Source organism: Aethalodelphis obliquidens, unplaced genomic scaffold (genome assembly GCF_003676395.1).
Source record: "Aethalodelphis obliquidens isolate GAN/ISIS:26980383/991018 unplaced genomic scaffold, ASM367639v1 scaffold69, whole genome shotgun sequence".
Classification (NCBI taxonomy): domain Eukaryota; kingdom Metazoa; phylum Chordata; class Mammalia; order Artiodactyla; family Delphinidae; genus Aethalodelphis; species Aethalodelphis obliquidens.
Window position 1 is genome coordinate 1,862,474 of NW_020838013.1, and position 25,407 is coordinate 1,887,880.

The 25,407-nt window shown below is 54.5% G+C and overlaps 2 protein-coding genes across 3 annotated transcripts; both read left to right on the top strand.

The window, feature by feature from the left end:
• The first annotated feature begins 88 nt into the window (after nucleotides 1-88).
• NAA40 (N-alpha-acetyltransferase 40, NatD catalytic subunit) lies at nucleotides 89-14,084 on the top strand. 2 transcript variants are annotated; one of them, XM_027090032.1, is made up of 8 exons: nucleotides 89-312; nucleotides 6,245-6,340; nucleotides 7,757-7,809; nucleotides 10,219-10,314; nucleotides 10,409-10,567; nucleotides 10,699-10,782; nucleotides 11,211-11,288; nucleotides 11,540-14,084. In XM_027090032.1, the coding sequence occupies exons 1-8, from the start codon at nucleotides 307-309 to the stop codon at nucleotides 11,679-11,681; spliced, it is 714 nt and encodes a 237-aa protein (XP_026945833.1). In that variant the 5' UTR covers nucleotides 89-306; the 3' UTR covers nucleotides 11,682-14,084. The 2 variants fall into 2 exon arrangements, with proteins under 2 accessions (XP_026945833.1, XP_026945834.1); XM_027090033.1 differs by lacking the exons at nucleotides 89-312; nucleotides 6,245-6,340 and adding an exon at nucleotides 8,110-8,176 and having other exon boundaries at nucleotides 7,340-7,809.
• Nucleotides 14,085-22,707: 8,623 nt separating this feature from the next.
• Nucleotides 22,708-24,434, top strand: COX8A (cytochrome c oxidase subunit 8A). Its single transcript, XM_027090660.1, has 2 exons — nucleotides 22,708-22,923; nucleotides 24,107-24,434. The coding sequence occupies exons 1-2, from the start codon at nucleotides 22,810-22,812 to the stop codon at nucleotides 24,200-24,202; spliced, it is 210 nt and encodes a 69-aa protein (XP_026946461.1). The 5' UTR covers nucleotides 22,708-22,809; the 3' UTR covers nucleotides 24,203-24,434.
• Nucleotides 24,435-25,407: the final 973 nt, after the last annotated feature.

Consider the following 25,407-nt stretch of genomic DNA (forward strand, 5'->3'; position numbering starts at 1 on the left):
CTACGTCATTCCTAGAGCGACGCTGCTCCTCGCCTCCCGCCTCTTTCGGGTGCGAGACCCTCCGCCCGCCTCCCCGGCTCTCCACCTGCGCGCCTTCCCTCCCCCCCGCGCCGTCCCCTCCTCGGGCTCTGCGCCGGCGCGGTGCCCGCCAGGGCTCGAGGGGGGGGGGGGTGCCCGCGAGGCGCATGCGCCGTGCGGGGACCGCCGCCGCTCTGGTGTCGCTGCCGCAGCCGTTGCCGCCGTTGCCGCCTCCCTGCTGGCAAGTGTGGGAAGGAGGAGCTGAGGGCCACCGCCGCCGTTGCCGCCATGGGGGTGAGTGAGGGAGGGAGAGGAGACGCGAGGGCCGGGAGGGCTCCCCGCTTACCCCGTCCCCTGCGCCCCCATTGTTCCTTGAACCCCCTCTCACGTGACCCCGAACCCCTCCGGCCTCACGTGACCCCCAGCCCCCACATGACTCGACTCCCCCAGTCTAGTGTCCCGACGCGCGGCCCAGCCCGGGAATCTCCTGGGGAGCCCCGTCTCCGGGCCCCACCCCCTCCGGTGCCCCCAGCCTCTCGCGTCGTGCCCGCCCTTGCCTTCCTCTAGGACGTGTTATCTTCTTGGCCTCCCCTCTACCCCCGCGCGGTCCCTGGGTATCCCCCCCGCCCCCAGGGGTCACCCATCACCCCGCTGTCACCGGCTTCGCGGCTTCCCATATCCTAGGCCTACACTGGGTTAGAGGGAACCGAGGCCCAGAGAAAAGAAGGCACCCAGCCAAGGTCACACGGGCAGTGACTGGGCGCCAAAGCCCGACTCAGGGCTCTCGAATCCCCGGCCGCCCGCTTCCCGCTACTCGGCTTCGCAGCGAAGCTGGTTTCCCCAGTCTCTTTCGAAACCTTTCCACCAGGTTCCTCCTGCTCCAAAAACATTCTCTTCCTTTTCGACAGAGGCCTGCCTTCAAGGCCTCCCAGATGCACCGAAGTGGGTCTTATTACTTGGGTTGTTAGTAGCCTTCCTACTTCAGGTGGCTTTGGGTGGGGAAGCTGTGCAGAAGGTGAGCAGGGAGACGATGGAGGAGTACTGGTGATGGCCCCAGCCCCGGATGGATAGTGACCACCTGTTTTGCACAAGGCAGCCTGGAGGTGCGTTTTATGCCCTTCCTGGCATGTGCTGATAGAGGGTTGAGCAGAAGTTATTCTCATGTTTCTGTGAGATCACCTTCCTAAGTCCCAATTAGAGTAGCACAAGTCACTCTCCTAAAAATGTAACTGGCCCTCCCTGGTACCACGTATCTTAGTTTTTACATGAAATTTCCACCACCTTTAGGGAGTCCTGACTTTGGAGCCAGAGAGACCTCAGTTCCAGCCCCACCTTCCCTGGCTAGCGGCATGATATTGTGCCAGTGACCTGGCCTTTGTGGATTTTAATTTCCTCATCGATGTAATGAGAATGATGATACCTCCCCTTTAGGACAGATGTGAGGATAAAGTCAGATAGTGGATGTAAATAGCTACATAGGTGCTTCTTAAATAGTGGCTGTTATTTTTGCCTGTATTCTCAGCCTTTAGTCATCTAAAATAGATTTGTGCTATTTTTAACTCATTGGGTTTGTCCCTACTATTATTAATCTAGATTTGTTTCCTCTCCACTCAAATAGTTATTGACTGAATAAATCAACTTGTTAGACAAAAATAGTTGTCTTATCCATGTCGAAGCACTTTATGTAAAATCCATGTCAAACGCATTCATCATGTTTCAACAAGGACTTTTGGATACTGTGTACTTCATGTATAGAAAATCAAGTCTGGAAACCTTAGGCATATTTAACCTAGATTTTGGTGAAAGGTCCCAGACCCCAGGTCTTGTTGAAACTAAATAAAATATTGAGTCCCTGGTATTACTTGGTAAACGTCTACCCAGCATCAGCCACTCCAGACTGAGCAGAAAACAAGAAGCATAACATGCCGTTCTCGTTCAACACTTCCTCGTTGGTTGAGTTGAAATAGCAGGCCTCGGAGATCCTGCGGTCCTCGCTGCTTCCTTAAGGGCCCTGATCTTAGTACTCATGCTCCACAGATGTGTTTCTCAGAACAGCCCCTACCTAGTCTCTGCAAAAGTGAAATTGAATTTTCCTCCCTGAAGCAGAGCTGGAACCCTCTCATCATACTCGTTCCTTATGGGTGGGGGCTGTGGACTCCCCACCTCGGTGTCAGGAGCGTCATGGTTCCTAATGATTCCCCTCCAGAAGAGGGCCCTGCTCCATCTGACAGCCTGACCACAGGCTGAGAGAGCGGCATCGGCTGGAGCACTGTCCACAGTTCTTTCACCCTTGCTGCCACACGTGTTTTAGGAATTAGAATTTAGAGCTCTGTCTCCCTTTGCCAAAAACTGAGGGGTTTTTTCCTGGATTCTGGATTCTTTGTGGGATGGAGGCATTGATACTGAAAACCTAAGGGTTGCCAAATCCTTTTTGTGGAAGGTGCCTCCTGCCCCCATCTGGGCGTTTTTTGTTTTTTAATTTCTATGTGTGACCCCTAGCAGTCATGGAACTACTATTATGACTAGCAGTCAAAGAGATACTCCTTTGAGGGAATTCCCTGGTGGTCCAGTGGTTAGGACTCCACACTCTCACTGCCAATGGTGCGGGTTCAATCCCTGGTCAGGGAACTAAGATTCCACAAGCCATGAGGTGTGGCCAAAAAAAAAAAAAAAAAAAGAAGAGAGAGATACTACCTTGATAGGAATAGCAAGGGGAGGAGTTTGACAGCTGCATGTGAAAACAACATTTATACCACACTTTGTAATAATAAGTGTCATACACATTTGACTGATGTAGTGGAAGGAGCAGGGACTTTGGGGTTCAGACCTGGATTTGAATCTTGGAGGACTCTTTCAACAGGTATGAACTGCGTAACTGCTGTTTGCTGAGCACTGGGTATACGTCGGCAAATAAAGCAGATGTGACCTTCCTCTACCTCGTGGAGTGTACAGTCTGGTGGGAGTGGAGGGAGAGGGTGGCCAGAAGACCTCTTTGAGAATCCTGTTCACGGGCTCTGTGACCCTGAAAGTTATCTAATCTCTCTGGGCCTGTTTCCTCATCAAAGAAGTAGGCAGTCATTCCTTGCTGAGTTATTGCAAAGATTAAAATAAATCATCTCTATTAAAGCACCAGCAGAGTGTTTATCATTAGTAGGTCCTTGTAAACAGAAATCCTTACAGTAAGGAATTTTTATATCTAGTACATTGTATCATTTTGTCCTTAACAACAGTCCTGTGAGGTATAGGCATTGTTAGCCCTATTTTATGGATGTGGAAATTGAGGTTCAGAGAAACTGAATACCTTGTTGGAGAGAGTAAATAACTTGCTCAGAGTCACACAGCTATTAAGTGGAAGAGCTGAGAATCAAATGTGGGTTTCTTGACTCAGAATCCCACACTCTTTATTATATAAAGCTCCCTTGGGAAAGACACTTAACCACAATGAGCTTTACTGTTCACTGTGCTTATTTCCCATTTTAATGAGGAGAATTTTCCTGTGTCCCTGCAGGGTAGTCTTACCTCCACAAGGCAGGACAAAGCTAATTGGAACAGTAGGAGACTACTTTTTCTAGCTGGTGCTGGGTTTGAGGGAGGGCCCCTGCCCGTCTGGCCCCGCCTGCCGCAGCCTGCCTCATACCCCAGGTGCAGGCAGCGAAGCGCTTGAGGGGCTCTTTCATTATCCGCAGTCCCTGGCCATGGCGGCCCCAAGCGTCACTGAGAGTTGCCTGGCTCACCTGTTCCCCTGCATGAATGAGCCCGTGAATGTCCTGGAGGCCCGGGCTTGGCCCTCCTGCTGCTTGTGCTTAGAAATGAGATGCTATGGAGGGAACCTACACTTCAGTGCTTTCGGGGTCCTGGGAGTTGCCCTTTCCTTCCGGCACCTCTGATCCCTCAGCTCTGTGCCATAGAGCTAACGTGCAGGGTGGAGGCAGGCAGCTGGTACCGACTGGGATTGTGTGCTGGCTTCTGACCTGTCCTTGGCTGTTCTGTGAGGCCAGCAGTTGTGTTCCCATTTTCCTGGAGGTGGAGTTCCTTTCACACACGGGGGGTGGCAGGAGGAACAGTGGCCTGGCCTGTTTGGTGCCGAAGCTCATATTCTTTCTGCCCCCTTGCACAGCCCTGGCGACCTTCCGTCTCAAGTTTCCATGTCCCTTACCCCTACCTCAGTGTGGATGCAGGGTCTGGGGTGGCACTGTGCGGGCATGTCACGTCAGCTGTTACCAAGCCAGAAGGGTAATGAGAAGTGAATCACCAAGTGGCTGCCTTGAGGCTCCTGAGGTCTTGTCTTGACCTTACCTTGGTGGAGCTGAGGAGGCCTTGGACGCTGGTGTAGGCTCTCCCGGAGGGAGGCAGAGTGGCTGGTGGGACAAACACTGAATCTGCACGCAGCCCTGGGGTTGAGTCTCCCCTCTGCCGCTTACTCTCTGGGGAACTTCGAACAAGTCGCGCCAGCCCTTTGAGCCTCAGTTTCTTGTGTAAAGGGAGGTGATGGTTTCTGCCCGGAGAATTGAACCAGATAATGTTGGTGAAAGTGTTTTGCAAGATGAGTGTATCTCTCAGTGTTGTCTTGAAACCCAGATTCCCAGAGGAAAAAAGGTGGATGATGTAAAACCTCTTTGTGGTAGAGAGGGGCTAGTTCTGCCCCGAGATCCCGGTGTTGTGAAGACAATCTATTCTCTGCTGTTTGTCCCTCTAGGGAGGTAAGAAATGGGCGCTAGCTCTCGGCTTTCTGCGCAGTGCTCAGCCTGCAGATAGCAAACAGCTGGTGCTGGGCGAGTCTATGCCTAGAAGAGCCAAACATCCCTGTGAGCTCCTAGTGTCTGAGCTCTTGCCTTCTGGGTGCTTGAAATAGGAGTTAAGCAGTGTCATTCCTTGAGGAACCGAGGGTAGAATTTATCCAGCAGCTGGGTATTCAACTCACCGTTTCCTGGGCCAATCAGTGTCAGGGCTACTGTGGGATCGGACGTGGCAAAACCTCTCTCTGGTGAGGTCCGGGAAGTGAGGGGTGGGGGCAGAAGAGGCAGTGCGGTTGGTAAAAAGCAGAGCCACCTCCCCAGTGCCTTTGGGGTACCTTCAGGGCCTGGGCTGGGTGGGCAGGCACCTCCGGATGCCTGTGTTGCTCTGCTCCTCCTTGGGAGTGAGAATGAAAAGTGTCATTTATCGAGCACAGGCCATAGTAACCCTCATGGGCTTAATACTTCAAAGGAGGTATTAAGGGCCCTGCTCATCAGATGAGGGAAGGAGGCTCAAAGAATGGTTGTGTCTTGTCCTAAGACCCGAAGGGAGTAAAGGGCAAAAGGAGGCTTTGGACAAGGTCTGCTGGACCCCAGAGCTTGGGCTCTTTTCCCTGTGTTACCAGTTTTTACAAGAGGGTAAGAGGGTCCATTTAGATTTGAGAAAACCTCACGTGAGCCTCCAAACAGGGTTTGCTCCGTTTGGAGTTATGGGCGGTTTGCAGTTTGCTTCTCTGTGTAAGGACAGCCTCCCTTTGCTCCTCCTCTGCTGCCTATGTGTCCTGCAACTTGGCTTTGCTGACCACGTGTCAGTATGGCCTCTGTCCCCAGGTGAACCCCTTGGGGCCCTTCACTCTGCCCTGTCGCTACCAGGTGCTGGGTGTGGCTGCCACTCACTGGCTTTGGCTGAGCAGTCGTTCCTGGGAACAGCTCCATCGCCTTAAGCCCCAGTGCCCAGCCCTAGCTTAGGAAGGAGACTCAGCTCCCAGAGAGGCTGCCCCCAGACCACATCTTTGTTTTCTGAAGCCAGAAGACACTGAAAAGGCTTACTGAATGAATTTATACTTAGAGACAGCTGTCAGCCACTACCTCAGATGCCATCACCTCCCTGAAACCTGCCCTGAATGTCTGTAAACTTACTTTTTCCTGCCTTAGGAGGGAATGAATGAGTGAATATTAGGCAGCTGCTGGGGGCCCAGGCTCTGCTTCAGGTGTTGTCACGTGCTCTCACTGGGTCCTCACAGTGACCCAGTGGTCCCAAGGGTCAGTACTCTTCCTGATAGGGAAGCTGAGAAGTCCAGTGACGCTCCCGAGGTCTCATGACTGGGACGCGCTTGGGTCTTTCCTACCCTACCAAGCAGGATCCGGCAGCCAGGATCCGGAGTTTCTGCTGTGGATTGGGGACTGACCCTTAGGGTCTCCAAAGGGAAAGTCAAAGTCAAGTCTTTGGTTGGTCACAGCTTTCCAGCCCACTGTGCTTTTCCCTGTTGCAGAGGAAGTCGAGCAAAGCAAAGGAGAAGAAACAGAAGCGGTTGGAGGAGCGAGCAGCCATGGATGCTGTCTGTGCCAAAGTGGACGCCGCCAACAGGGTGACTCCCCTCCTTCCTAGTCCCTTCCTCCTGGAACTGCAACTTGGTTTTTAATTTGATTTCTTTTGGCGCCACCCTGTGGCAGAATTGTGTTACTACGCATCCATACCTCTGCTGCCTCCTTGCTGCTGGGGAAAACTAGCCTGGCTGGCAGAGAGCTGCGAGGAGGGCCAGCGATTGGCCCAGGCGTGCAGGGAAGTGTGGATTGAAGTGGAAGTGGCGGGAAGTGTGGATTGAAGTGGAAGTGGCGTCTTCTCTCTGTGGGTCTCCTTCCTTAACACTAGAAGAGGGTCTGCAGAAATTTTTCCCAGGGTTTTGCATTTTGGGGAGGAAACCTCCCTGGTAAAATGTGGTATAGTTTTCTCATTCTTTCCTTCAGACATTTATTGCCTGCCCATGGGGTACTACAGGTTGTGCCAGGGATGCAGCAGCCTGGTTTCGAGGGGCTGCAGTCGGGGGAGAAGTAGCCGAGATTCTGAGCACCTGGTGGGCCTGACTGGGAGTGGCTCAGCTTTCCAGTGGAACCAGAGAGATTCTGGTCACCCTTCCTGCCCCGGTTCATGTCCCAGTTTTTGTTATTCTTTTAGTCCACTCAGTAAACATTCACACTTACAAGGATGTGGCGCAGGGACATGATTTTTCATTTTGGGTTTTGACCAGGGGAGGTTAGTTGGGGGCCTCTCAAAAGTATGTGAGTGGGGCTTCCCTAGTGGCACAGTGGTTAAGAATCCGTCTGCCAGTGCAGGGGGCACGGTTCGAGCCCTGGTCCGGGAAGATCCCACATGCCACGGAGCAACTAAGCCCATGCGCCACAACTACTGAGCCTGCGCTCTAGAGCCCGCGAGCCGCAACTACTGAGGCCCGTGCACCCTAGAGCCCGTGCTCCGCAACAAGAGAAGCCACCACAATGAGAAGCCCACACACCGCAACGAAGAGTGGCCCCGGCTCGCCACAGCTAGAGAAAGCCTGCATGCAGCAACAAAGACCCAATGCAGCCAAAAATAATAAATTAAAAAAGAAAAACTTATAGCATGTAGCCAAAACTAAAATCAGAAGAAAATATATCATTTTTTAAAAAAAATTATGTGAGTGGAGCAAGGGACCTGACCTGTCTTCTCTCTTGGGTCAGGTGGGTGCTAGTAGGTTTTATGCCCAGAGGCCGGTATTAGAATTAGGCAGTGAAGTCTCTTCTTACCTGTCAAATGAAGCTAAAACCCTGTTGGGCCTCCTTCCCAGAGCCTCCCTCCTACGTGTGATTTCAGAGCTAAGGCAGATGGAGGGTCCGTATATAAGGGCGGCTCCTGGCCCTGGGAGCTGAGCCTCCACTTGGGTCCACACAGCGTGGTACTTCAGGGTGGAGCCTGTGACTCTGCTGGGCGAGTGTTTGTGCTACTCCTCTTTTCTTTCCCTCCACAGCTTGGAGACCCATTAGAGGCTTTCCCAGTGTTCAAGAAATATGATCGCAATGGGTGAGTGTTCAGCATTCCTAACTTGTCTCCTTGAGTCTCTTCAGGAATTCACCTTTCCAGAGTAGGCTTCCTCAGACCCAACTTGTTTCATTCTTCGTTAATGAAAAAGCAGAAAAGATGGCTAGTACCCTGTTGATATAAAATCCCCCAGTTAGGGAGACAAAGGAATCTGCAAATGAGCAAAGATTGCCTAATCTCAGACTGATGTCTCTGTGGGACTTGTTATTCTCTCCAACGAAGAACCATAGAGCTGAAACAAACTTGAAAAATCATCTAGGCCGACTCCCTCATTTTATGCAGAGGGAAACCGAAGCTGCGAGAAGCTGAATGGGTGTTTGAGCTTATGGAGCTTCTCCCTGGCCGCGGGGGGGAGCTTTTAATTCCCAGTCCAGCGTTCTTTCCCTGGGTCTATAGTATAATTGTTAAAAGCCACTTACTGGCTTTGTGACCCTGGACAAATTACTTAACTTCTCTGTGTCTCAGTTTTCGAATCAGAAATGGGTACCTTCCTCATGGAGTTGTCAGGAGGATTAGTTGTAAAGTGTTACTGCCTGGAGCATACGAAAGGCTAGGTCAGTGTTAGTTGTTATCACTACTGTTTTTTTTACTAATCCAGTTCACTGCAGAATCTAGACTAAAGCCCCCTTCCACTTTCTGTTCCTTTGGTTTGTAAAGTAGGTGGCATTATCTGTCTTACCCGAGATGCTGTTGGCTGAGGGGAAAACAGGGGCTATGATTTTACAGAATCATTGCTATGGGTCTGAATCATAACAGTGCCTCTTATTAACTATATTTGGTTAAGTCCACATATTCTTCAAGCCTCATTTTTTATCTGTTAAATGGGACGATGATGCCAAACTTGCAAGGTGGTTTTAAGGAGGACAGAAACTATATCCAGCTCTGTAAGTTGCAGCTGGTGTGAGTATTTTAATGAACAACATAAGACAAATGTAAATGCATGAATTATGAAGGAAAGACTATAGTAGGTAATACTACATTTGCCTTTCATAGCTGTGTCTAAATTTCATAGTATCATATTAATTTATTCTTTCTGTCTGAGATCAGATGCATTATGGTTCCTCTAGAAGCTTTGTCATCATTCATCCTCTGGGAAGTCCTTTGACACAGTTTAGAGATTCCTTGCTGTGATCTCTTTCAGTGTTCCCTATCCCACATTCGCACTGACTTCCAGAAATATGGACCAGCTCTGAAGCAGGCGTTGCCAGCTGACTCTGGGCTCACTTGGTGCCTGGAATTGTATGGCTGTGATCCTACTTTCATGTACTTAAGGAACTCAGATTAGTGGAGAATTTATACTTGCAAACCAGCCTTGAGAAAATTTATAGCTAAGACAGTTGCAGTGCTGTGTGTGAGCATTTCTGACCACTACATGGTCAGTACTTGGAAAGAAAGGAAGGCTGTTCAGAGCCAGGAAGTTCTGAATTCACAAGGCCACACACATGTGCAGCTCATATGACATACCAGACAGCAGAGGTGACCGTGGATTCCAGTGGTGATGTCCTCTGAGGAGTCGAGTCAGTCCTTTCAGAATGTGGCACTACCTGGAGAATATGATTTCACAGTTTGGCCAGGGAGTTTAATTGTGATTTATTTAATTCATTTAGACCTAAATAGCAGATTGAGGGAACTCCCTGGCCGTCCGGTGGTTGAGACTTGGCGCTTTCACTGCCGCGGCCCAGGTTCGGTCCCTGGTCGGGGAGCTAGGATCCCGCAAGCCACGCGACGCGGCCAAAAAAAAAAAAAAAAAAAGTCGATACCTTAACACCTACATCATTCGTTAGTTTAGGAAAACAGAGCATCGGGGTGAATCCCGATCTACCCTGTTTGATCAGCTGAGAGCACCCACTGTGTCCTCAGGAAGCAGCGGGCAGGACTCCTCAGGGGGGGATGTGGGCCATAGTCTTCCTGAAGGGCCTGAGGTCCTCCAGCTGCTTTTGCAGGCAAGGTTGGTAGCTAAGAAGGAAGAGTTCCCCTGGGAGCCCAGTGAAGACTTGATTCCAAATGAAAGCAACAGGAAAAATGCCTAAGGGCAGGAATCGAGGGAACAGAGAGGACTCTGGGGTTTATAACAAACTACAGAAGAGAGGGTGGAGAGAGCAAAGAGCTAGCAGAGAGGGACCGGAGTTTACAAAGTGCTGCGTCTGATAAGGACTGTGCAGGGAAGACAGGAAATGGGCTTGTGGGCAGGGCGGTGGGCTGGTGATGACAGTTGTTAATCTCGGCTTGAACAGCCTCGTTCCTTCACAGGCACCTTCTGTAGTCACGTCCGGGCTCGGCTTTTCTCTGTAGATTAACCGAGACCAGGCGGGCCTCGTTGTCAGGCTGTCAGGGCAGCCGGTGGTGCCGGGCCTGTAGCCGGCTCCAGACGCCTCCTTTTCCTCTTCTCAGGTTAAATGTCTCCATTGAATGTAAGCGAGTGTCTGGCCTGGAGCCGGCCACCGTGGATTGGGCCTTCGACCTGACCAAGACCAATATGCAGACCATGTAAGCACGCCCTCTCGGGCAGGGAGACTGGCCCTCCTCTCCAGAGCCCCTGTCCTCACTGCCCCCCACCCCCACCCCCACCCCCGTCTCCCAGGTATGAGCAGAGCGAGTGGGGCTGGAAGGACAGAGAGAAACGCGAGGAGATGACGGATGACCGAGCCTGGTACCTCATCGCTTGGGAAAACAGTTCGGTTCCCGTAGCCTTTTCTCACTTCCGGTTTGACGTGGAGTGCGGGGATGAAGTCCTGTACTGGTAGGGGCCCTGGCCTGGGGGTGGGCGCGGGGGGAGGAGGCACCCCAGCCAGTGGCAAAATCCAGCATGCCCGTCTGGGTCTGTGGCAGGCCTCGCAGCCGCCCCACGCTCACTCTGCTTTCCTCCCCCAGCTACGAAGTGCAGCTGGAGAGCAAGGTGCGGCGGAAAGGCCTGGGGAAGTTCCTCATCCAGATCCTGCAGCTCGTGGCCAACAGGTGAGGGCCCTCCGTGCACCGCTCAGTTGGAGGGAGCTGCCTCTGAGGCATCCCCCGTGGGGGACAGGGCTCACGGGACTGTTGTGAAAGAAGGGTGTCTAGAGCCCTCTCAGTAAGCTGCTCCCTGCCCGGCCATGACTCCAGATTTTGCACACTGGGCTCAGGGAGGCAAGCACCTCTGAGTGCCTGTTCCGCACCTGAGTAATGGGGTGCAGAGAGGACCTGGAGGAGAAGCCAGTCAGGTGGGGGCCTGATCAGCCCTGTCACAGAGGGCGGCACCCAGTGCTGTGGGTGCCCAAGATAGGCTAGAGTCGGGCCTCAGGAATACTTCTTAGGAGCAAATGGGAGACAGCAGGCAGACACGAGAGAGCAAGCGGTATTTAGCACCTGTTTCTCTTTCTGGAAGGTTCTCTCTGCTTTCTTCTCAGCACACAGATGAAGAAAGTTATGTTAACGGTATTTAAGCACAATCATGGTGCCTACCAGTTCTTCAGAGAAGCGCTGCAGTAAGGAGCTGGGCCCCGGCGTGGGACCCTCTGGGTGGTAGCACCTGCCTGCCCCAGTGTCTTTTCCCCCATCCTGGCCCCATTCGTCCTGACGTTGAGCTCTCGGTTCTGAGGTCCTTGGGGTTGGCAACTGGGGAGATGGTGTGGGAGCGCCTGTGGCTTGGTCCCCTGCCCTGCTCCTGAGCCCTGACTCCTGGGGAGGAAGGCAGTCAGCTGCCCGTAGCCAACCCTTTCCTCCTGCCCGCCTGCAGATTTGAAATCGACGACTCTTCCCCAAGCATGTCCGGTTGCTGTGGGGAGGACTGCTCCTATGAGATCCTGAGCCGGAGGACCAAGTTTGGGGACAGCCAGCACTCCCATTCGGGCGGGCACTGTGGTGGCTGTTGCCACTGAACTCCCAAGCTCTCTCCAAGGCCTGTTTTCTCCCCGGTTTCAAGCCGCTTGCCAGGTGCCCTCAGAGCTGTGGCCTCCTCAGCCCCAACCCTGGGGAGGAGCGGTCCGCGCCGCCCCTCCTGCTCTCTCCTAGAAGAGCAGGGTGCCGGAGGGAGCAGAGAGGAGAGGATGCTGCCGGAAGAGCCGGCGGAGGCCGGGGCACGAGGCGCATCCTCTCGCGGTGGCTGCCTTCTCGCTCGGCGCTCGGCCCTGAGCGTGGGTTCTCCGACTTCCCCACAGCTGGATTCCTGACAAGACCCCCTCCCCGCCACACACACTGCTGCACAAATGGAGTGTTTATTCCCACCTTCATGAAAGTCCCGGAGCCCTGGGTCAGGGTCTGGCTGGTTCCCAAAGAGGAGTGGGCTCAGTGTAAGATCTGGGCGTAGAGAGAGTCTTCAGAGAGACTCCTGTTTCGTGGATGGGATGCTCCAGTGGAGACCTCAGGAAGGTCTCTTGTGCCATGACACAGGGAATCGAGCGAGCTCTTTCTGGCTGTGCCTTCGCGGATCCAGTTAGAGTGGAGTCGTCCCAGGGGACCAGCCGACTCTGGGAGAAAGGCTGCCCCCCCTCCCCATTGCTGTCAGCACGGGGCCGAGAGGACAGGAGCAGGTGTGAGTGGGGCCTGCCGTGGGGGCTGTGGCTTCTCCGGGCTTTGGGACCTGGCCGCACCCTGAGCTTAACCTCTTGATCTCATGGCAGTGACTCGAGATTTTTACTCACAGAAAAGAGCTGGAGCCCTGCCTGCTCTTCTCCGTCACCTCTCACCACTGTTTCTGCCCCTGCCTCTCCCCCCACTCGATACCCCTGTTCTTACTCTCAAGGGGGAATAACATCAGGGAGCCCCTTGTCTTCCCCCAGAAGGCCCCTTGCTCCTGCCATATTTAGTGCCATGTCCTCTCATATCTTGGTGCTGTTAGCTCTCTGAAGGTGGGTACCCCCCACCGCCACTGCCCCCTTTGGAGAGCCCCCAGCCAGCAGCAGCCCCTTCCTGCACTCCCCAGCCTGGCCAGACGCTGCTCTTCTCTCTGGTGTCACCTGCGGCAGACGGGGCGTGGGAGAAGCTTCCTCTCCCCTCCCGGGATAGAGAGGGTGCAGGGTCAGAGCTCAGACTTGCCCTCATCCCCAGACCGTTATCCCCTTCCAGGGAAGAAAATGACCAAATCCTTAGCCACGAAGAAGCACCTACCGCCTCCCCTTGGACAACCTTGAGCTCTGCCTTAGGGAGCGTCTCAAAGGTTCTGCCTTTGCGAGGTTGTTCAGGAGGAGATCTGTCAGTCCTTCCGACCTCGACCTCGGTCTGCTCACGCCCCACCCTCTGCCCTGACTCAGGCTGCCTGTGCCGGCCATCTCCCCCGTCTCCCCGGAGCTGTTCTGGCCTCCCACCTGTGCCGGGCCTGTGCGCACAGCCTCTCCGCCGAGTGCTCTGTTGCTCTCGACCTGCCAGCAGTGGACGTGGCACTCCCTTGGAGAGGGCCTTGCAGCTTTACACTGGAATAAGCCCGCCTCTACCCCTATCCTGCTGACTCCCAGGAGGTTTTACCCAAGGCGGGGAGTTTTCATTGCTGGAAGGGCATTGGAGGGCTCCTTCCAAGAATCATGGAACGACAGAATCACATTTAGGAAGAGCTTTAACTCTGATCCCTGCTGTCTGTCAAAGGACAGAGAATGAAATATTTATTGTCTTAGATCATGGGTTTCTGATACCTCCCACTCAAGGGGACCAAAAGGGACCCCGGCGTAAATCCCACATAAAGGGAGTTAAGTGTGCGTGTCTCCCCTCATTGGACACCTGGCACCGAACCCCATTGGTAGATGGGCACTTGGTGTTGGGCCCTGCTTGTCCAGCCGCCTGTGCCACTTCCCAAGGGCTGCTGGGGGCTCTGGCTGGGTGGGGAGGCGCTGTCTGAGACCCGCAGGTCACGCTGTTGTTGGTGTTGAACCCACTCAGTTCTCAGCCATCAGTCTCTCCATTTCCCCAAGGTCTTGGTTTTAAGAAACATAGCAGGCCTTTTGTACCAGGCTTTTTGGTTTGTTTGAGGCATGTTAAAATATTAATTTTGAGATTTGTTTTTTAGTTGTATCCACCCTATTTCAGGTTATTTTCATTGATGTCAGATGTGTATATGACATGTGTATGGTTCTTTTTAACCCTTCCTGGTGTGTTTTTTTTTTTTTTAGAGGAAACTTTGAAGATAAACTCCTTGATATAGATATATATATATATATATATATACACACACATATATATATATATATATTTTTTTTCTTTAGCAACTTGTTATCACTGGAATCAAAGGGAAAAAGTGATCTCTTTTTGCATTGGTTGCATTTGTATGTCACAAATAAAAGACACTTTGTTCAGCTGCTGGGACGGCTTCCTGCTGCTGGCGTGCCATTGGTAGCGTGGGCTCACACCATCCCAGCGTTGGGCCTAAACCCTGGGGGGCACGTAGCTGTGACGCCCCACGCCTCTTTCTGTGAAGGAAGCTTTGGGCTGAGAAAACCTCAGGGTGTCTGGGGCGAGGAGCCAGACGTGGGAACTGAGACCGAATGCATGTGTTTGTGCCACTTCCCAAAAGCCCTGGGTAGAGGTCAAAAGCCGCCTCCTGAGGGGCACCTGCTCTGCTGCTGGAGAGAGTCCCAGGCCAGGCGTTGTGACATTGGACGTTTGTGGGTAAAGGTAAATTCCAGAACACTTGTGTGGGAGTTGAACAGACGAGAGTGTTGGTGTTTCTGTCCTCCCTTTTACTTATTGGTTTCCTCAGGATATTCTGTGTCTCTTAAAAGGACTCCAGCCCCCTCTTCCCTCCACTCACGAAAGACGAAGGCTCAAAGGAAGGGTAACTCATGTCAGGCCTGACAGGGCAGGAAAGTTATGAGCTGGGGGAGGCTCTGGCCCCTCGAGTGTGACAGATTGAGCTGTGCACTTCTCTCCGAGGCCTGTGCCTGGCCCGGGGAGCCAGGAGCAGAGGGAGGAAGTGGGCCCGGAGCCAGCGCTCAGAGCGCTTCCTGTGGACACTGGAGGGGCCAGCCTCCCTGTGCTTCTGCTTGGTGGTCACATCTGCCGGAAGGCGGAGAGGGCGGCCGGGATGGAGACCCAAGCCCTACTGGGTCTTCGAGCTCTGGTGGGGCAGTGATCCGGGGAGAGGAGCAGGGTTAACAGCTGTCTCTCTCGTGGGTGCCAGCATGTTGTGGCCTCAGCCCCGTGGGTGGGGACACAGCCAGGGCATGGTTTCTGCAGCTGCCTTACCTTGGAGGCGTGAAGAAAGGCCTCCCAGTCCTTGGGAAAGGAGACAGCATTTCAAATGCTGGCGAATCAGAATCATTGAACAGACTTCTCGTGTGAGGGAATTCTGCCCCCTCCCCACCCCGGAGCTCTTTGTTCCTTGAAGGCTGTCTTAATCCCAGGCAGGAATTCCTTGGAATGACCATCTCCTTGCCGCAGTGGCGGGCTCCCTCTTTGGTCCTCTGAGGTGGCTGTTCCCACCCCTCCCTCCACCTGCAGCTCAGACTTTGTCACTCAAGCGGCACTGGCTGGAGCGCCACCCCTTTGGTGGGCGGATGGAGCCAGAGGCACAGTTGCCGCACGCGAGGACCTCAGTTTCGGTCAGAGCCTGAGGTGGTCTGAAAGGGACTGCGTTTCCCCAGTGTGCGAAACCTGGCCACCAGACGTTTCTGCCGCCAGGCTTTGAAAGTGGTCAGTTCAAACACAGCAGGTTTATTCTCGTTTTTTCTGCTTTTCCCTCTCCAAGTACAGCAGAGGTCGTTTCTCTAGCGCCCGAGGTCAAGGGTCTGGGACTGTAGGGGAGGCGCTGCAGAGGCAGCTGGGAGACGGGACGGCCCCATGCAGGCGTCTCGTTACTTGGAGGCGGCGAGGAAGGAAACTGGCATTTGGTGATTCCCTGCTCCTCCAGCGACCACTCACACTTGACCTTCATGGTGCTGGGCGCCAGGGCCGGATCTGCATCTGCCTGCAGTGCCCTGGCACATGGTCATGCCCCCGGACAGGACGTTGTTGACATCCAGGTCCTTGTGGATGTCGATGTCACCCTTCACGATTGCAGTCGTGGGTTGTCTTGTTGGTCCTGGTGGGCTCCATGCCTGGTCTTGAGGTCCTGTCTTCCCTCTCAGGACCTGGCCAGTAGGGGCGCTTTCTCCTGAGAGAGGCCTGCCTTTTCTCCCATGCAGGGGGCTGCCCAGAAAGACGGGGACTGGAGTTGAGAAGGTCAATATCAAGGAATGTCTGCCCTGCGGGAGCAGAGACTCACCCACGGTGGAGGGCTGGAAGAGGGTCTTAGGACAGGGGTAGGGCCAGTGGTGATGACCTGCCTTCTCCAAGGGAGGAGGAAGCAGCCACAGTCATCTCATGCTCAAAGTCCAGGGCCACAGACCCCAGCTTTCCCTCCATGTCCCCTCATGATCTCCTGCCAGAGCCCTGGCTCCAAAGCCAGCAGCCCAGCTTAGCCCCCTCTGAGCCAGGCCCTCTGAATCCCATCCCTGCCCAGGGTGGGAGCGCAGCACCCGCGGGGGCCCCGCTGCCACGTGCGCATGCACGCGGTCTCTGCATTGCCTGGGTCCTACCTGTGCAGAAGTGGACAAGGTGAACATGAAAGCCTGTCCTGGGGCTTTCGGGATCCCTGCTCTAAGAAGATGAACGTCTGCTACAGGCTGGCGGGGAAGGGCTGCCCTGTGCTCAGGGTAGGCCACCCCAAGGTTGGAGGGAGGAGGCCCTGAAGGAAAGGGACCAGGTGAGAAGGCTTGGAGCCGCCGGCAGAATGGGATTGGGGGGTGCAGCCATGAGCCAAGGTGTGAGAGCCGACCTGGAGGTGTCTGCAGCTGCCCGCGGGTGCCACCTGCCCTCCTCCACACATCTGAGGGTGCTGCCACCCCCGGGGTCCAGCATGATGCGTGGGGGGCGCGTTACACAGGGGCTTCAGGTGGAGCTGGGGAGGGGGTGCCAGGAAGTGGCCTGTACTCCTGGGGCAACCCGTGTCCTGAATGCTGGATACAAGGAACAGGAGGGGCAGGGACGTGGCAGGAGGGGGGTGGGGATCAGGGATGGGGCTCTCAGGTGCAGGGCCTTAGGGCCCTCTGGAGGCCTGGCTGTGACATGGGGTGTGGAGAGCAATGAAAAGTTACGGGGGCTCGCCCAGGGCTGGAGATCACACGTCAGGAGTCCAGAGGTGGAGAGGAGACCCAGGGTTTGGAGTAGTGAGTCCAGCCTGGGGGCCTGGAAGTCAGAGGGCTCTGGACACGGGGTTCCAGCACAGTAGGGGTGAGACTGGGGGCCTGGTCCTTGCTGGTGTGGCCAGAGGCACACAGCCTCAGCACTGGCTTGGATGTCACCCATGTGGCAGGAAGGTTCAATGTCTTGAACGTGACCTGAGTGGTCCTCATCTTCTTGCTGTCCTCATCTTCGAGTTGAGTGGGGCCTTGATGAGCAGTGCCCAGTGCCCCTCCCAGGCCACGCACAGCTTGTAGAAGCTGTGGTGCAGATCTCCGTGTCGTCCTAGTTGGTGATGATGCCATGCTCCGTGGGGTACTTGAGCAAAAGGATGCTGCACTTGCTCTGGGCCTCTTGCCCACTTACGAGTCCTGGTCCAAGCCCATCGTGATGCCCTGGGGAGCTGGGGAAGGAGACCTTGGGTGTGCTTGGGGGGGTCACCCATCCCAGCAGCCCTCCCCTTCTGTGGGTCTCCAGTTTACCCATCTGTACTATGGAGTAGGGGCAGTGGCAGGCAGACTTGGAGACCTGGGTGCCGTGACTGCACAGGTGTGGGGGACCTTCACCAAGCCAGCGCCATAGTCACACCCGAGCTGGCTCGTCACACTTGGCCGCTGGCTGTGGGCTGCAGGCAGAAAGGGGTCAACTACCACCTGGCTCCAGGCGGGCACCCCCCACCCCAGCCCACAGCCTCCTTGTGCCTTGACAGCTGCACCTTTCCAGCCAGCTGCGGGATGCCTAGGCCAGGACAGCTGAGTCCCCCCTGGGGAGGGCAGCACCCTGGCCCTGCCCCCTGCCCTCACCCTCCCATGTTGCTCCGCCCCCGACAGCTGTGTCCTGGCCTGCCCTGGATGTCTGGCTCCTGGTGACAGCTGTGCCCCAGGAAGAGCAGATGGGACCCTGCTCCGTTCGTGTTCCACCCCCGCCCTGGGGGCTCTTTGCTCCTTGTTGAGGACAACCCAGACCAGGGCCGACTCTTCCTAACCCTTTCTCCCCTTTTTTGCGTGAAAGCCCCCATTTTTAATTTCTCTGTGCGACCCCTAGCAGTTACAGAACTACTATTGTGACTGGCAGTAACAGAGATACTACTTTGATAGGAATAGCAAGGGGAGCAGTTTCACAGCTGCGTGTGAAAGCAACATTTATGTCACACTTTATAACAAGTGTGAGTTACATTTAATTGATGTAGTGGAAGGAGCATGGACTTTGGGGTTCAGACCTGGATTTGAATCTTGGAGGACTCTTTCAACAGGTATGAACTGTGTACCTGCTGTTTGCCGAGCACTGGGTATACGTCGGCAAATAAAGCAGATGTGACCTTCCTCTACCTCGTGGAGTGTACAGTCTGGTGGGAGTGGAGGGAGAGGGTGGCCAGAAGACCTCTTTGAGAATCCTGTTCACGGGCTCTGTGACCCTGAAAGTTATCTAATCTCTCTGGGCCTGTTTCCTCATCAAAGAAGTAGGCAGGCATTCCTTGCTGAGTTATTGCAAAGATTAAAATAAATCCCCTCCCTCTTCTTGAACCCTCCTCTTTGGACACTGGGCTCTTCCTGAGGCTCTACAAGGGCATCCTGCTGTTACCCCCGCCGTAGGGAGACAGTCCCCACCGGCCTATAGAGAGGCAGCAGTTGCCCTCAGAGGCCTGGGAGGGGTCTCTTCACACTATAGCCCCGGGGCTCAGTGCCCAGCACTCACTTGACGTGCCAGGAGGGGAGTTCAGGCCAGTGGGGAGACTGGAGACCCCTAGCTCAGGTTCAGACCAGCTCTGTGTCACATGCTCTGTGAGGTAGCAAACTCCAGAAGGTGTGTGTGTTTGGGGTGGGGGGTCAGGTCTGACCCCCTCCCTAGGTCTCACAGCTCCATATTTGGAGAGACCAATGGTTGAGCCAGAGCCTTTAATGGACGGGGACCAAGCCAGGGGTGGGGTCACCCGGTGTTTCTCTAACCCATGTATGGCCAGTAGGTTCTGGGGGTCAGCCCTGGGATGGGGCACCTGGGATCTTCCCAGTCCATATATGACCATCAGGGACTGGGGACCTGGATTGTGACATGGGTCTCAGGAGTAAGGACCAGCTCCTCCACCCATCCCCAAGGCTTGGGATCTATTCCTACTGCTCCATTCAGGGAAGGGGGTGGGGTGGGGGGACAGCTTGGGCCCTCGGATCAGAGCCAGGACCCAGGCTGGGATCTCTAGGCCTCATCATGACGCAGGAGAGACTCCCAGCAATCCGAGCGTAGTGGGCAGCCTGGGGTAGGAGAATGAGGTCCCCATCCTTACAGACAGCACAGCAGTTGCCAGGGTGTTAGAAGAAATCCCTGCCTCCCAGAGAGTGTGTCACCCACAGGGCAAACTTTCCTCCCTGCAACAGTGAGCCCCCTTCTCCATGCTTGCCTTTTTTTTTTTAAAATAAATTTATTTATTGTATTTGTTTATTTTTGGCTGTGTTGGGTCTCTGTTGCTGCGCGCAGGCTCTCTGTAGTTGCGGTGAGCAGGGGCTGCTCTTCATCGTGGTGCTCGGCCTTCTCATTGCAGTGGCTTCTCTTGTTGCAGAGCACAGGCTCTAGGCACGCGGGCTTCAGTAGTTGTGGCTTGCGGGCTCTAGAGCACAGGCTCAGCAGTTGTGGCGCAAAGGCATGTGGGATCCTGCTGGACCAGGGCTCGAACCCGTGTCCCCTGCATTGTCAGGTGGATTCTTGACCACTGCACCACCAGGGAAGTCCCAATGCTTGCTTATTCTAATGCCAAAGGAAGTGCCCAAAGGACTGGCCTCATGATCCAGTGGTTAAGACCCCGCATTTCCACTGCAGGGGGCGCAGGTTCGATCCCTAGTTGGGGCAGTAAGATCCTGCATGCTGCAGGGCATGGCCAAAAAAAAAAAAAAAGTGCCCAATGTGCAATATTGGAAAATGCAGCAGAAAAAGACCATTTTCCTGCCATCATCTAGAGAGCACTACTGTTCACAACTTGCATGTGTCCTTCCAGACTTTTATCTCTGCATATCTATTTCCCTAGGGATGTTTTCTTTGTTTTAGAAAAACAAGATCCTATCACACATTATGTTTTCCTTGCTTTTTTCTTATCTGTTTTAAAACTTTTTTAACTGAAGTGTAACAGGCATACAGAAAAGTGCACAAGTCGTGAATGTCCAGCCACTCATGATGGAATTATCACGGGTGGACGCATTCTTGTAACCAGCCCCCAGAAGCCCCTTCATGCCTCTCCCGATCCTATGCCCTCCTTCTTCCCCCAGGATCCCCACCACCTGACTCCCCGCCCACCACAATAGCTTAGTCCTGCCTGCAGTTGCACTCTATATAAACAGGACCACACAGTCTGTGCTCTTGGACATCTGACCTCTTCTGCTCAACATTATATTTGTGGGAACCATCCATGTTGCAGCTGTAGTTTGTTCATTTTCACTGCTGTATAGTGTTTCATTATATAAAATACCACCTGGGTTCACTGCTTTCTTGTTGATAGACTGTCCCTAGTTTGGGGGAGGGGTGGGCTGCTGGGGGACTGGGGAGAGAGCAGAGACGTTGGTATTAATCCAGCTGCCTTATTTAACCTCTGCAAGCCTCCTTCCTCCTCTCTGACAGGAGTTCTGAAAGAAGTCACATCACAGGGGCCACGAGGAAAGCCCTGGAACAGAGCACAGGGGTACCAGCTCAACATACATTCACTCTTTTTCCTCCAGACGCAGGCGGAGGAGAGGAACATGAGATTCCTCAAGGGAGTAACCCAGGGAACCACAGAAAGGCCATCCCTTCCCAAAGCCTCTCCAGGGCTCTTGCCTGGCAGTGCTCTAATCTGGGCGTTATTACTTTGCGCACAGGACAAAAGCCTGACAAAGCCCCCGTAGGGCCGCAGGGAGGTCCCTGTCCCTTCATTCTCCCAGGGGCAGGCAGCTGGGGTCTGGGTCTCCCAGCCTCGTGTGCCTAGGCTATGCCCCTTGGGATGTGGGGGGAGGTGCTTAGAAGCATCTGTCCTGGGCTGTTTGCATCTGTCCTGGGCTGTTTGCCAGGGCCCAGGGCAGGGTGAGGGCAGGGGGCCTGGTAGCTGGTGGTGAGGCTGGACCAAGACTGCTGGACATTAACAATGCCCACAAATAGGGTGGGGGAGATGGGGAGGGGTGGAGAAGGGCCCTGGATGGCTCAGGGCCTGGGAGCCCACCTCTCCGGAAGAAGCTCAGACACAGACCGCCCTTTGGGGCACTCTGGGTCCATTCCCACCTTTCTGTGAGTACACCCCTTCTCCCATGGGGCCAAGGCTTTTCCTCCAAAGCCCCTGTTTTCCGGGTCCCTTGCCGCCTCACCTCATCCCCATCCCCTTTAGCAGCCTTTGATGCTATTGACCACAATATCAAAACTGGAACTGCTGGAACTTCCCCCTCTTGGCGGTAACTTTTGTGGTGGTTAAAAGCATGGGTTTTGGAGTGGATAGACCTGCCCTGGAATCCTGGCTAGGCAGCCTTGGAGCTGCGTGACCTTGAGCAGGTCACCCAGTTCTCCAGGCTTATTTCCTCATCTGTAAAACATTTGAAATAATAACAGCATCTCCCTTGTGACATTGTTGTGAAGGTGGAGTGAGATTATATAGGTAAGGCCTGGCTCAGTGGCTGGCCCCTCACCCCCTTTCCTGTTCTCCTCTGCCTATTGTTCAGTCTCCTGCAATTCATAAACGTTCCCTGAGTGTCTGCGTGTGTGCCAGGCCCTTTGGAGACAGTGGTGAACCAGATACAGGCTCTGCCCTCACATGGCTCCTAGCCTAGAGACAGGGATCACTCCTGTGGGCAGGGGCTGCTGAGCACAGAGGCGGCACAGGCCTGGCGTGGCCAGGGAAGGCTTCCTGAGGCAGTACCACCCCTGTTACTTCCTATCATATCATCGCACTTTCAATAGCTTCTCATTAAGTGTTGGTCTCTTGTCTGTCTCTTGCCTCTGGAATGTCAGTTCTGTGGTAAGGGAGTCCTTGTTCACCTTGTTCACTGTGTGTCTAGAACAGTTCCTGGCAGATGGTAGGGGCTAGGAAACATTTGATGAATAAAGTAAGCTGTAACAGTTAGTGGAAGCCTGGGAGTAGGAGCTGGAGTGGTGAAAAAGGAAGGCTATGTAGGTAAGAGCTGAAAAAGTGTTCTGTAGAACGTAAGATACAAAGAAGCAAAAGGCTTGGGGGTGAGGGGAGGAACCAAAGAGCAAGGAGGAAGGTGTGGAATACTTAGAGATGAGGCTGGAGAATGACGTCCAGGAACTGGGACTTTGTCTGGTAAGCAATGAGGAGCTTTCAAATTAGGTATGACTTCAAATTAGGTATGACTTGGTTAGATTTATGTTTAAAGAGAAAGGAGGAAGGGAGGGAGGAAGGTCGGCTGCTACTGCATGGAGACTGGAATTGGAGAGGGTAATAGTAAAGGGGGAGAGTTCATTTAAGAGGTTAGTGTCAGGCGGTCGGACCAGAAATAATGGAGTCCTGGCAGGGAGAGGGGATTTCTCAGTAGAGATTTGAGAATGAATGGAGGGAGGAGTCAAGAGTGCCGCCTAGGTTTCTGGCTTATGTGATTGGGTGGACCACAGATGTCACTCACGAAGATAGGTGGCTTTGGAGGCGGGGCATAACCGAAAGGAACGCCCCCTATGTGCCCCGCCCATCGGTGGTAGGATGGCGTCGATTGGCTGTTTCGAGGAAGGCGCCAAAAACGGACAAGGGCGGGCGAGAGGTGTATCCTTACGTCACTTCCTAGGGACATCCGGGCCCCTCTTTTCCCGGCCCCACAGCTGCGGAACTTCCGGCTGGGGCCGCCACCTTGACTTCGCGACCTTGGGTTCCGGCTACCAGCTACCTGCAGTCTCCTCAGTGTAGTCATGTCCGTGCTGACTCCACTGCTGCTGAGGGGCCTGATAGGCCCGGCCCGGCGGCTCCCCGTGCCGCGGGCCCAGATCCATTCCAAGCCGCCGCGGGAGCAGCTCGGGACCACGGTGAGGAGCGGGCCGGGAAGGGCATGGGAGATGCCGCCGGCCGCACTTGGTGTCCCGCGGCAGGTTGGGGGCCCGCCGGGTCTGGCGCGCTGCACCTCGCGGCCCGCAGCGTAACGGGGAGCGGCAGTGCTGGTTTGGGTCTGGAGGGGGCGAACGAGGGGATGGTGCCCGGGCGACAGTCGCTGTTCAGTCAGCCTCAGGGTCTCGGGTCACACCGTGTCCGTGCAGCCCTGTCGCTTCCTCGCTGTGCGGTCTCGAGCAAGCTTCCTTAGCCCTCTCTGAACCTGTTTACCCGTCGGTTCATTGGGGGATGCCTGACGGCTGTCAGCGCTGTCATTGTTACCGCTTTTATTTATTTGGGGTGGGGAAGAGGACCCCAACAGGCTTTAGTAATTCCCAGAAACGTGGGAGAGTTTAACCCTTAGTGACTTTCACCTGTTTGGCGCATTTCTACATTTGCCTCAGTGGCAGAACTCGGCCGTGAGTGCGAGTCTTCATTGTCCAGGTTAGTGGGCTTCCGGTTAGGAGCAGAGCCCGGAGAGCGCTGCGGCGGAGGAAATAACAGTGACGGTAATTGCAGCTGAGTGCCTGCCGGGTGCCAGGCGCCGTGCTAAGACTGCTGTGCTGGGCTTATTCGGTCCTCCCAGTCACCCCAAGAAAGGGCCCTTTTCTCCATTTCGTGGCTGAGGGAGCGGAAGTTTAGGAGCACTGTATTGACTTGTCAGAGTCACACCTTCAGTGGCAAAGAAGGAATTTGAACTCCAGTCTGACTCCAGGTTGTGCTGTGATCTTAACTGCTATCGGGAATATGGAAGTGGCTTTAAAAAACGCTTACCTCTAGCCCCAAAGGTTTGGGAAGGGAGGGCTTTTTAAGACAAGGAAGGGGAGGTGCATTGTTTTAGAGTTATTGGTCTGTGCGAGGTCCCTGGGTCCCAACAGACCAGCTTTGCTCCTGTCCCTTCACTTTATCATCTGGTGGTGGCTTTCCCCTAAGCCAGGCTGACCCCCACCCCATATCTGACCCTTTACCTTAAGGCCTAGAGTGGGCCTTGGATGCTCTGGCCCTCCTCTGGAGCCTGAATCTTGACTCCTGGAGGGGGCTGTCTGGGCAGACTGCTTGGACTACGAGAAGCCTGGGGGAATCCTGACTCTGAGGGTTCCTTTTTTCTTGTGCTCTGTGTAGGATATCGCCATTGGGCTCACCTCCTGCTTCCTGTGTTTCCTCCTGCCGTCGGGCTGGGTCCTGTCTCACCTGGAGAGCTACAAGAAGCGGGAGTGACAGGAGCTGTCCTCCCCCTCAGCCTGTGACCTGAGCACCCGGCCTGTCCTGATCACGTCTGCTGCCTTCCTGGCCGGCCTCCCCGGGATCCCGTCCTTCAGTGACAGGGCCCTCTTCTGCAGTCGTGACCTCTTCATTCCTCCATGTTGACATCCTGGGACCACATGTATCCGTTTAGAAGGCCCTGCTCGGTAGGGCCTCCCTTGTAACAATAAAGTCTATTTAAACCCTGCTTCAGAGGGAATTCCCTGGCGGTCCAGTGGTTAGGACTCCGCTCTTTCATTGCTGAGGGCCCGGGGTCAATCCCTGGTCAGGGAACTAAGATCCTGCAAGCTGTGTGGCGTGACCAAAAAATAAATAAATATATAAACCCCGCTTCAGAAACTCATCATGCCTTTGGCCTGGGCTCCTGCCTCCATACTTGAGCTGAGGATGGTGTTGGGTGGGGTGTGGAGAAGAGGGCCTGGCTGGCTGCCTGGCCCTGCCGGCTCACTGCCCTGTGGTAGGTCCAGGGTGCTCAGCCGTTCTCCTCGATACCTGGAAGTGGTGCTTCCATTGCGTGCTTTCCTCTGTAAATGTTTTCTGGCTTCTGTGGAAAACAAATCCTGTTGTCGTCCGGCAGCCTTTCTTGCTCCCCCTCTAGTCCTCTTGGTCGTACCAAGCTCGGGGCTCTGTGTCTGTGTCTGCCCTCTCCCAGTGGGGCCGGCTCTGCAGCTGGAAGCCCGTTCTCTGTGGGGCCGGACTTCCCTGTCCTCTTTGGTCGGTGGGCTTCAGCCATTTCTCAGGTGCTTGTTGCCCTTCCTAGTTGCAGGTGGGCAACGTTACAGTATCTTGCATTTTTATGTCAACCTGGGGCCCCTTTCCTTTTAGCACCGTATCTGTGCACTGACTGGCTTCCTTGTTCTCTTCCTGCCTGCTTCCCTGTGTCCTCCCCTACTCTGCTTGGAGAGTTTGCTGCTCTTCCATCCATCCCAAGGGCCCTTCCTCAGTGATTCTTCCTGGGGCGCCTCTTAGCTGGGACAGGCATGTGAAGCACTTCCCACTGCGCTGGAATTCTGACTGCCAGTGTCTGGAAGGAAGGCTCTGACCTGCTGGACCCACCCCTGGAGGAGGACATGGCTTTAGTTCTCTGCATCCTCTTTGCTGGGGTGACATGAATGATTTCTGAGCAGACACAGGTTCAGCGTCCCCTGTGGAGCTGCTGG